The sequence below is a fragment of the Lutra lutra genome, chromosome 3, assembly GCF_902655055.1.
Source record: "Lutra lutra chromosome 3, mLutLut1.2, whole genome shotgun sequence".
Lineage (NCBI taxonomy): Eukaryota > Metazoa > Chordata > Mammalia > Carnivora > Mustelidae > Lutra > Lutra lutra.
The window spans coordinates 109,919,673-109,932,097 of record NC_062280.1 but is presented as its reverse complement, the minus strand read 5'-3'; the positions used below and the strand labels follow the sequence as shown (position 1 = coordinate 109,932,097).

Sequence of the window (12,425 nt, the reverse complement as noted above, 5' to 3'; positions counted from 1 at the left end):
TTTTAGTTTTAGTTTTTGTTTCTGTTCTTGCTTTTCAGTAAGCTCCACACCACAATGTGGGACTGGAACCCATGACCCCAAGATCAAGAGTTGCATGCTCTCCCAGCTAAGCCAGGTAGGCACCCCAAGAAACCAGACGTTTCTAAGAAATTCAGAAATAGACTCTTTATACAGAATGATGGTTTTTTACATTATAATATACACTGCAGTTCTAAGTAACTAGGAAAAAGGAACCATGAAATAAATGGAGATGGGAAAATATGATTTTGGAAAATAAATAAAATTACAATCCTACCTCAGAACCCAAAACAAATTACAGATGCGTTAAAGACATAAAACAAACATGGCTACAAAATAGGCAAAAACTGAAAATATTAGGTAAAGCACTATATAGCAGTTTTAATATGCGATTTATATTGGCATGTTATCGTTTCCATGGCATATTTCAGGTGTAAAAAAAAAAACAAATAAATAAAAACGTGAGAAAGCTGTGGTATAATACATATAAATATATCGTTTATGTAAATATATCCACAAATAATAATATTGTTCAGTGTTTCCTAAGGATACCTAAATGTATGTAAGAACTTGAACGATTCCTGGAACATCGCATGCAGGACAAATATCAGTTGCCTCTAATAAGGGTAGTTGGAGGTATTATTGACTAATTTTCAGTGAGGATGCATTTTCATATTGATTGTGTAATTTAAAATAAATATTTTCATTTATTATGTATATTGTGTACAGTGCGGTTGGTCTCCTTTTTCTAAAAGTCATGTTAGAAATAATTTATTATATCAAGTTTCCAGTGAAACTCCTTGCTATAGAATTGTGTACATCTCTAGAAGCCATTTATTAATCCATGTGGTATTTGGATATTGAGGAATACCTTTGACAGTATCAGCATGTTTGTGTGTGGTGTGTGGGTCAGGGTATATAGGAAGTATATATCTTGCTACTTGGGTTTTCTACAAAGAGGCTTGTTTTTCTGGTAATTTTGTTTTCAAGACACCTGACTGAAAACAAACATTTGCTTTCTTTTTAACAGAATGGTGGCAGGGCAGGGCCAACATTTTGTCCAGACAGCGTACTAAATATGCATTCTGTGGAAATCCCCATTCGGTTACTATTTACAATTCAGGAGGAGGGAAAGAAAAAAGCAAACACTTGAATTGCGTTTCTGTTTTTGTTGCTAATGTGGAACCATAAGGGAATAGAGCCCACTTCAGTTCAAGGTGGCTGATTATTGCTTTGCATATAATTTAGAGGTACCCCTGAAAAATATCAAGATGATGGGGCAGGAAAGTTTCCATAATCGTAAGTATCAGTCTAGAATAGCCACGAGAACCATCCTGACACAACAATTACCTCCCATCCTGCAAAGATGGGTGCCGAACGATGCCTCCCTGCGCTCCCTTCTGTCAACGTTTGGAAGATAAAAAATCAGCATCAAAAATAGATTTAAAGAAAAGTTACAAATGCTCCTGGGTTAAGAGGAGAGATATTTGCCCTTCTTGCAAGAGCAACTAGATGAGAAATACCGTATGAGCCCAGGTCATCACAACAATCAGCTGGAACACTTACATTCTTCCCAGCTGCCGCCTGGCCCAATTATTGCCCTATTAACATCAGTGTTTGGATTTTGCATATGCTTGGGCCCCTGACAATCACATGTTAGTTTTCTCCAGCATGGGCCTACTGAGAACAGATACTCTCTTAGAAGCTAAAGCACAGACCCATTCAAAGAAATAAGGATATATAGTAAAAGTTCTATGATTATAAACTTTAAGAATTTCCCCTAATATTTCTCCTGGCCTAGAGTGATTTTATGGGTGATGCCAGGACACCCTAGAGTATATGTTTTGTTTTTTGTTTTTTTTTTAAAGGCTGCAATTCACTAAATAGGATAGTAGCACTATAGAGTCAAGGGCAACCAGTTCTCACTGTCCAATCTTTTAACACTGTCATGACATGTTGATAAATTTCTGCAGCAATCACTTTGGAGCTCTTTCTTACTGCAAGCTTCCTTTGGGTATGTGATGGCTGCAGTGTGACTATGGACACACCATCAAATGTGAGAAGCATCTCTCTCACATTTGATGGTGTGTCCCTGACACTTGGAAATAAAGCAAAAAAATAGTGGATGACATTTATTCAGTGGAGATGCAAATAATTTCTTTCCAGTAAAGCAGGTAACTCCAAAGATGGCCTGTTGAACAACACTTTCACGAGGGATAGCCTGGAAACTGCCTCCAGGTTACACTTGACAGCCACAGCCCTTTAGCCCTACTAACCCTCCTTGGATATGCACCCCCATACCATATTCTCAGGGACCTGGCTTAAAGCCTTTCCCCTCCATTCAAAGCCTGTACTTCTTAAATATCAAATGGATCTTATTCATTTTCATGCTCCTGTTGCCTACCCTAGGGCTAATAACACAGAATATGTTCAGGAAATATTTGTTAAATAAATTGTGTCCAAAAAAAGAAAAGAGAGAGAGAGAGATGGGAGGAAGGACAGGGTGGCAAATGGAGGGAAAGGATCAAATACCTTTCAGTGTTTCCTCCCCAATCTGGCAAAGTCATGCACAATCTGTTAGTCCTTAGAGTTATTTGGACAAGGAAAGAAGAGAGAATAAGGCTGATACTAAAAGAACAACAACAACAACAAATAAACTTTAAAAAATTACTTCAATTAAAACAAAAACTGAAAATTATTCCAATTAAAAAAAAAATTGGCTTTTTGCTACTGCCTCACTGGCTCTTAGCTACAGCTAAGAGAAGGGCAGTTGCAAAAGATCATGATTGCTTGGATGTCCCCACAAATGGGTGTTGGATGTGGACGGCTTTCAGCTTATTTTATGAAACTTAAAATATCGTTGAATCATAAATGGAGAGACGGGCCTGGGCACCTTCTCTGATCTGATAGGATTTTCCATAAATAAGCCCGTCTTCACCCACCAGAGCACAGGGAAAACTAGCAACAGCAAAAGGAATCCAGTAACAACAGCTCAGAGCATGCTTATACATACCATGTAACAATTTGAAAATGGGGTTTGGAAAATTCCTTTCCCTTTGAAAGCTAGTTGCCAAGACAACGGCCATTGTAATGTTACCTTTTGTAAAGGCCCTACCTCAGCTTTTGAGGCATTCATGCATCAGATACACTACCACGTGGGGACACTTCTGCTGATTTGTGCAAAGAAGGGGTAAAACCCAGTGTGGGGCAGGATCCCTCCCCTGGGAGCTATTGCACTAATTGAATGTGTCCTTTAAATGTCAAATCTCATAAATTTCCAGGCAAAGCAGTGCCTTATTATTCCCCTGGGATGGGGGCACAAATAAATTCTCATTTAAAATGATATTTTGCTTGCAACCCTTATTTAATAAGCTTTGAGAGAGAATTCCAAATAAAAGGAAAAAATGCTCATTTAATCTTTGCAACTGACTTATGAAGTATTGATTATTAAGCCCAGTGGGCAGATGGAATAACTGAGGCTCAGAAAAGGTAATGACTTAAAATAAAGCCAGTATTAAAAGGACCACCACTTGGAACTTTGCATTCAATCACTTTCAGTAACTGATTATACATTTACTGAATTCAAAATACATCAGAGAACCTGCATCAGGCACAAGGATGTAAAGATATATTAGACACTGTGTCTGTCCACAAGGAAACCACTAGAGGGAAGAGAGGCAATAGCCAGATCATTATAACCTAGTGTGAAGGGTATGATCACAGGTAGAGGGTGGGGGGGGGAGTACACTCCCCTATGAGAAGAAATTGGATTTGAATCATCAAAAAGCTGTGTCATTAATGAAGAGGAGTCTGCCAAATACATAGGGGTAAAATCCATCCTACACTGAGGGAGAAGACCTTTAAAAAGAACTAAAACAATGCAAACTCAACACTAAGAAACCCATCAGCTTTAAAGTGTGTTCTGGAGAAAAAAAAAAAAAATAATAAGGGGGAAGGGTTATATTATGGCTAATCCTGGGGAGAAATGAAGAATAAATTTTGTTTAAGAGATTACTATGATTTTTAAAAAGTGTGTATGTGTGTGTGTGTGTTTTATAAAAAATATATGATTCTGGCTCAGGCTGGGTTCTCCAGCAAGCAGGCTGTGCAGCAAGAGGTGTGTTAAGGATGCCCTCTTGGGAACCACACCTGTAGATGGAAGATGCAGAAATCAGGAGGGGGTGGGGGGTGCTAGAGCGGCAGTGCACATTTAAGGACAGTCTAGAACAACCCCACAGAGAGCACCAGAGCTAGAAGAAACCCATGAGAATTGTACCTCCTTGGGCCAAAATGGACAACCTTTATACCCTCGATTCACATTGTCATTGTGGACACACTTGGAAAGGTTGTGACTTTGTCCAGGTGTTTCTCTGGAGCTGACGCAGTCCCTAAAGGGGCAGACACATGAAGACTATCTGTCAACGGCTTTCTCATAGCAGGGCAACAAGTCCATCTTGAAGGGGGACATGAACAGCACATTTCCATGTCTACCATGGGTTCCTAAGCCTCTCTCACCACAATAAATAGATCCCGAGACGACCATGCACCATTCAGCGTGGTGCGTGGATAATGTAGAAAGCTGAATTGAAACATGGCACTTCTCACTTCTTCTGCCTTCACCTACACAAGTGACTTTGAAGCCAAATCCCTTCCTTCTTGGATCAGAGGCAACTTGGTAACAATATGCGAACTGAGTGTAAATCTGCCAATAACACTTTCAGAGGATTGTGATTACATATTCTTCCCCTCTACCACTCTGCTCAAGGGCTTTCTCACCTCTTTCTCTGAATCCTTAGCTATATCGACAAAGCCTTGGAGAAACTGAAACAGGCTCACTAGGGTCCCAGCGTCTGCATGCCTTGCTGGGTCTGCTTTTTTCCAACCTGGTGTTTCCCTGATTGTTAATGCTCAGTGGAAAAAAACAAAAACAAAAACAAAACCCAAAAACAACAACAAAAAAAACATAAACAACTTCTCACCTCCCTTCTCTCCCTTAGATCAGGTCCTTGAATATCCAGGGAATACTGATTTTATTTCCCAGAAAGGTCTGTATTTGCTTTCTTTTTTATGATTATCACCCAAGCTCCATGTAAATGACACTGCCCTAATTTTTTTTCCTTTACTGAATTATAAATTTTGATGACTTGTAGTGCCAGAGGAATCAGAATAACTACTTCTAACATTGGGTTTTTGTGTAGTCTAAATCTCAGGCTTCTTTCCCTGGGTTTGAATGAGAAAATGATTCCATATGCCTTATGGCACTCTCCTTTAAAGAAGACAGTATGACTTGTGCTATGTTTTACCAACAGCAATCAATCAATCAATCAATCGAACCAACAAGATAACTTTACATTCTCCTTCAATTACCCATTATCAATCCATTGCAGACCAACATATGATAAAATGAGCTTTATTTAAAGCAGAAGGGGTTGCAGATAAACATTTCAAAAAAAGTTTCTCGACAATTGGGGGGCAGAAAACACTAAAAATGGGCTATTGGAATAGTTAAATGCCTTCAACTCTGAACATCTTAAAGAAGAAACAAAACTTTGCATAAGGCGGTGATTTAATCTTTCACTTCTCTGAATATAAAAATAGAACCAATGTTTTTTCAAAACACTTTCAAGCTATAAGAATGTGATTTTGCGGAACACTGGTGTTGGGGACAGAAAATGCGTGGGGAAGCACGTAGCTCTGCATCATTGTTTGTTGTATTTTGTTTTGTTTTGCATCATAGAAGTTTTTATTAAGTGGACACCAGGGGCTCCTCTAGGTACTTTGTCCACAACAACAAAGTACAGCATTTCTGGGACTTACCCTGCTGGTGTTTTGAGGTCTCTTACCAACTTCTTAAACTAGTCACAACAATTTCTTATATTTAACTATTAATGGGAAACATCAGAAATCACATATTTTTTTTTTTACTAAGAGAAATAATTCAAGTATACTTGATATATGACTTACCTTTGAAAAAATTTAAACATTTTTGGTAAATTAGATATTATCAGAAATTTACATGATGTTGAAAAGACAATAATTCCTTTACTTTTTGTTTCACCACTGATGTAATGTTAAGTAACATCTTCAATGCACTATGGCTTATATAATAAATATGTTGAATAAATATGCTGAAATATGCCTTTCAGTTACTTTTCTTCAAGATTTTATTTATTTATTTGAAAAAGAGAGAGCATGCAAGCAAAAGAGCAGAAGCTGAAGGAGCAGCAGAAGGAGAGGGAGAAGCAGGCTCCCCTGTGAACAGGGAGCCAGAAGTGGGGCTAGATCCCAGGACCCTGGGATCATGACCTGAGCCGAAGTCAGCTGCTTAGTGGACTGAGCCACCGAGGTGCCCCTCAGTTACTTTTTAATGAGAAAAGGATACATACCTCCTCTTATACTTTGAGACATGTTATATCCTCTCAAATAGAAAACTCTACTGAGCTGCTTCAGGAAAGCCATCCTCCTGAGTCACTCTCAAGGATAAATATAAGTAACTATTCACATATATACCTTCTGGAAGCTCATGTGTGTGGCTGCATTTTGCCACAGAGTACCTGTCTATGTTGTACCAGAGATCAAGGTTATTGTGTGTTCACTCTCCCTGATTGGTTTCACTACTGACCCCACTAAGTTTGGCATGCTTCACCTGAAAATAAAAATAATAGTCTGCTACTGGCAGGGAGGCAGAAGCAACATTTTTAGGGATCTCTTTGAACTTAATGATTTATCAAGAATCGTATTGTTCTCTTTCATAGTCTAGTATTTTCCCCAAGGAACTGTACAATGTGAGCAGCTTCAGTTTACTTTGACACAATTAAACAGCTAAACCAAAAACAACCAAGACCAAAAAAAAAAAAAAAAAAAACAAACAAACAAACAAACAAACAAACAAACAACAACAACAAAACACAAGTCCATGAAAGACAAAAACAAAATAAAACAAAAATAATAAGAAGAAGGCAGTAAAATCACATGAAAATGAAGCTCACAGGCCCAGATATTTACAAAATGTCTATAATTGCAGCAAACTTGGAAAGATGCAATTCAGATTTGGGGAGAATGAGGATAAGGATGATTGTCATTCCTAACATAAACATGGAGATTGTAGATCCTTGGGTCCTGGGAGGTAAGATACCAAACTTTTCTTTTCTATTTTGCAGGTAAAGACAATGAGTATACAAAGGCTAGGTGTTTTTTAACCAATGTCTTCTGGCTTATTGGTTCTTGACCTGGGTTACACACCCATGTCTCTCCATTTTACTTTCAGCAGTGGGTGCTAGTTCTTGGATTCAACATTTGTAGGGAACAGCAAACCAGAGGGCTAATACCTCTAAGAGTTTCATCGATGAGATAATTACATACTTGCAGCATACATTTCAGAATCTATGTGTTATAAAGTTTCTCTTACTCTGTTAAACAATAATAATAAATTTTTTTGAAAGATTTTTTTTTTTATTTATTTATTTGACAGAGAGAGATCACAAGTAGACAGAGAGGCAGGCAGAGAGAGAGAGGGAAGCAGGCTCCCCGCTGAGCAGAGAGCCCGATGCGGGACTCGATCCCAGGACCCTGAGATCATGACCTGAGCCGAAGGCAGCGGCTTAACCCACTGAGCCACCCAGGCGCCCCAATAATAATATTTTTTTAAAAAATATGACCAGTAAGATGGCAGGGTTGCAAATGTCCCTAACTATCATGGTGATAAAAGTCCAAAGATAAAAATATTGATTGTGGGAATCCAGCATGCCTTGACTCATGTATGAGCACTTCAACTTGTCACATTTAAATGACAGGAGCAGTGTGAAGAGGTACATCCTGTTCTACAAAATTTAACCTGTTTCTGGTACTCAGGAAGCACTCACAAGCACACATCTACACCAGCAATTACAATGCTGAATGATGCTCTGTTTTGATTGAAAGATCCTTTAGTGGTTAAAAGTATCCAGATAGGCATATCCAAATGAATATTTAAATACTGCTACCTTCAATCTCTCCCTGGGAAGAAGTATACACCAATGATTTCTTTTTTCTGCCTAAAAAATATAAATATCCAGTGTCTCTAAATTTCTGAATGACAGGGAATGCAATTCTCCATTTTGACTGTTAGAGCTAAATAGAGGTTTTATTTTTTGGTTTTGGTTTTTGGTTTTGTTTTTGGTTTTGGACCACTGAATTATACAAAATGGAAATACAGGGACTTCAGCATTTTTGGCCACATGACATTTCTAAATGAGTGTATTGCTGAACACTAAACAGAATTCAAACCAACAGACTAAAATGACCTCCAACATGAAAGTTTCTTTTTTTTTTTTCTTCTTAAAGTACATTAAGACAAATTCAATAAGGCAGAGTAACATCTGAGAAGGAACTTATTGGAGAAAAACATAACAGAAGCAGGTGCTCTCACCACAGCTGACCTTGGCTCCAGCTCGAGCAAGATATGTCCTCCAAAACCATCGACATGCTCCTACAACTCATTGCATTTGTGATCAATTTAACTGAAACGTCTGGAGATAAAAACCTGCCATGAAACACAGCTGCGACTTTTCCCTTTTGACTCGCGCACAGTTTATCACATATTCAGGGCATATGATAATTTCATAATGACATGAAATTTGCATGGAAGGATAAAAAATATTATTCCATCTTATGTACACCTTTCTGGCAGAAAGATTGATAAATACTGCCTGAAGATAAATTAAACTTTGGCATGGAATATAATTTATGAAAATTGCAAACTACTTGAATTGATTTCACCAAAAAAGACATTAAATCTTGATGACTAGCAAACTTCTTCAGAGAAATGAAATGTGATGTTTTAATAGAATTAAAACAGCAATATAAATTTTCAAAAATATTTTAAGAGTAAATCATCACTCATGTAGGTTATTAATTAAGTAAATGTCTAAGTAAATGTCTTATAATCATAAAAATGCTTTAATCACTTATAACTTCTGCTAGATAAGTAAAACATGACAGATGAAGAAAAAAATATGATTCCTCTTGAGAAGAGAAAATATGACATATTCTGCTACTTCTTTTTTTTTCTTTTACCTGGCATGCTTTTAGTGACTGTTTTTGTTAGAGTTAAAAACTGTACAAAACTAATTTAAAGAAAACTTGTAAGAAACCCCCGCTGATTGCTGATGGCATTTTATTACTAGCAGTAAAACTCTATTGTGTGAGAGTTGGCTAAATAAATAAATAAGGAAAGAAAATTAAATCTGGATTGACTGGAAAATTTTGGACCTTACTTATACCACTGTTCTAAACATCTGAACTTCAAGGTTCATGTAAGAACAGCTTCTTAGCTTTGATAATATTACAATGGCCCTATTATTTATAGCTATATTTTGTACCTTCAAGATTTGCAAGTCCTACTCAACCTACTTTCAAAAAATCCTTTCTAAATTACAGCTGTGAGGTTGCCCTTTCCTACCCAGACTCATGTGGCTAAATTCCCTTCCTCTCTATTGTTGTCTCTCAGTGTCTCTCTTTCTTACACATACAAACAGGACACAAGCTCTTTGTAAAGTAGTGTCACCGCACAATTTATCTTTCAATGCCCATCATCCAACAAGGTGCCTGACTTGTTTTCAGTGTTTAGTGACTATGGAATAAAAGAACGAATGGACTCAGTAAGTGACGTTCAAAACTTCCTGGTACCCACTATAAGCAAGGGCGGTCAGTTCAGATGAAAAACTAATTCGGAGTCTCAGGAGGAACTGTTCAATGGAGCGACATCAGCTCAAGAACTAGACCTGCTTTTCTGTGCAAATGTAAGGCAGTGACCTGAATGATGTGATTTCAGGGAGCATCAAAGAAACCTATGGAAAACAGTAGCTCCTTCCTCCACCATATGACTGGTGACACATCCCTTTGAGATACTGTAACATGTTTTATTGCACAGTTATCATTAATTATCAGGTGTAATAAGGTGTAAATAGCTGATATTTTCTTTTTCTACAAGTGTATTTTGACTATAAGAATGAAAAATATTAGGGGTCCTTGGACATCTGAAAATAATATGTACAAGGAGAAAAGAGACAAAGTCTGAGACCACCTCAAAATTTGCTAAGGGGTGGCAAAATCTCTTATTGTCATGGCTATGAAGCTAGAATGAAAAGAATCTGTAAAATCAAATTTATTTATTTTTTTTATTTTATTTTTAATAAACATATATTTTTATCCCCAGGGGTACAGGTCTGCGATTCGCCAGGTTTACACACTTCACAGCACTCACCATAGCACATACCCTCCCCAATATCCATAACCCCACCCCCACCTCCCAAACCCCCTCCCCCCATCAACCCTCAGTTTGTTTTGTGAGATTAAGAGTCACTTATGGTTTGTCTCCCTCCCAATCCCATCTTGTTACATTTATTCTTCTCCTACCCCCTCAACCCCCCATGTTGCATCTCCTCTCCCTCATATCAGGGAGATCATATGATAGTTGTCTTTCTCCGATTGACTTATTTCGCTAAGCATGATACCCTCTAGTTCCATCCACGTCATCGCAAATGGCAAGTGTAAAATCAAATTTATAATTATAAATGCCTTGTGACATATTTTAACCATCCCTCAAGTATGAAACAAAATCATAATTTTCTCTGGGTCTGGTAATACAGAAGTCTTATAGGGTATTAGCACAGAGGGAACTCAAGATGTCCCTTACCTACAAACAGCTGGCTATTCAGCTGCAATCGGAAATGGCCTTCCTCTGAAGTCTCCCTGGTCATCCTTGGGAGGTTGTCCACCTGAAGTGAAGTCTCCTTGAGGTTTCTCTCAGCTCGGACATAATGCCATTGGTTGTCATTCAGAAGAGAAGGAGAGTGAACTATGAGCTCTACGGGGCCATTCCCAACATCGATGGCAAAAGTGATCTCAGATGGAGCTGAAACCAACAAGGGAAACAGGTGGGAAGATGAGGGGAGGTGTCAGTCAGTGCATTGAGATCACAAGCACACCCTGAATGAATGGTGTAAATGACTACAAGTCAATACAAGGTGAGGAAGTCTTCAGTTGAAATCTCTGCAGTATTAAAATTATCAGTTAGTTGCGGAAATTACCAAATATTAAGTCCCAAGCTCTTTTATGACCCATTTGGTACTCATTGTGAGAATTTAGGAAACAGGATAAGGGCTTCAGCCACAGATACCAATCTGATAAACATGCATCAGTGCCAAGGCTCTTGGTTTTCTGGGTCTATTTTGTCTTCAATTGTGTCTTCATGGATATATGTAGATACTGGATTAGCTAGGCCACTGCATTCCTGCAGGGAGAGGATTCATACCCTTGAATGTCCAGTGATCTCCTCCATCTTATTTCATTAATACATGTGATTATAAGCATCCATGCTATTCTTATGGCCTTTTTCCTCTTTTTCAAGGAGACTCAAAGTTTAAGTGCTAATCTCAAGGACATATCATACAAGTAGTGGTTCCTGGGATCAAACATAAGTCCCCATCCCTCTTCCATGACTCTTTCTGCCTTTCTATAAAAATCTGCATGTCACACATGCCAGACGTCACCCAGTCAGGAGTAATAATACCAATGATGATGATTTGGTACTTGTGTTGGCATTAGTGGTGCTGGTGGTGATGATAGTGTTGGCGATAGTGGTGGTGGTGACGATGATGGTGGTGATGGTTATGATGATGGTGGTGGTGGCCATTGAGGGAGATAGAGAAAGAGAGAAAAGTAGCAGGGACACAATAGGTACAATGAATTCTGCTGAGTGCTATACTAAATTCTGGCCATTTTAATTCTGACCATTTAATCTGTCATTTTAATTCTCAAAACAACCCGAGGATAAAGGTATAATTTTTACTCCCATTCCATGGGTGAGAAAAGAAGTGTAATTTTCTCAGTTTCTCAGACAGGACAAAGAATTTGACTCTAAAAGTAGAATTCTTCTCTATTTTTCTCTATTGAATATGTCTTTTGTATTTTGCATTATTAAATAAGATTTTTTTTTAATCTGAAGGATATGGAGAGGCAAATTATAAGTTGATGGTGATGAGAGGACAGTCCCCTTTCAGTCACTAGAGCTGAGGCCTTCCTATGACAGACCTTCCCTTCCTTCTAAGCACCTTGGACAACCCCCCTCTCCTTTACACCTAAAACAGGATATGGGTATTTATTTGACAAACTCATTAATTGAATTATCAGTAATAACAAATGTCAAATAGCACCCTGGACTCTCCCTCCTCAGCCTTCAAATCCAAACAGAGAACCAGCCTTGGTATAAGAAGCCCCCCAGTAGGTAGAATTTCAAGTAACTGAGAGTTTGAATGTTTTGCATTCTGGTCAAGGTGAGCCCTGACCTAAAAGAGTTAGAGGCCCTAATCTGGGATTTGAAAGCATGTACTCTGGACCCACATTTCCAATCTTGTCACACCTCAATT

The 12,425-nt window shown here is 38.2% G+C and overlaps 1 protein-coding gene across 1 annotated transcript in view; it reads right to left on the bottom strand.

Annotated features, from left to right (window-relative positions):
• Window positions 1-12,425, bottom strand: part of CNTNAP5 (contactin associated protein family member 5) — an 847,743-nt gene that overhangs the window by 121,797 nt on the left and 713,521 nt on the right. The window contains exon 17 of the mRNA XM_047722671.1: window positions 10,694-10,912. Coding sequence (XP_047578627.1) covers window positions 10,694-10,912 — 219 coding nt within the window. The remainder of the gene's footprint in view (window positions 1-10,693; window positions 10,913-12,425) is intronic.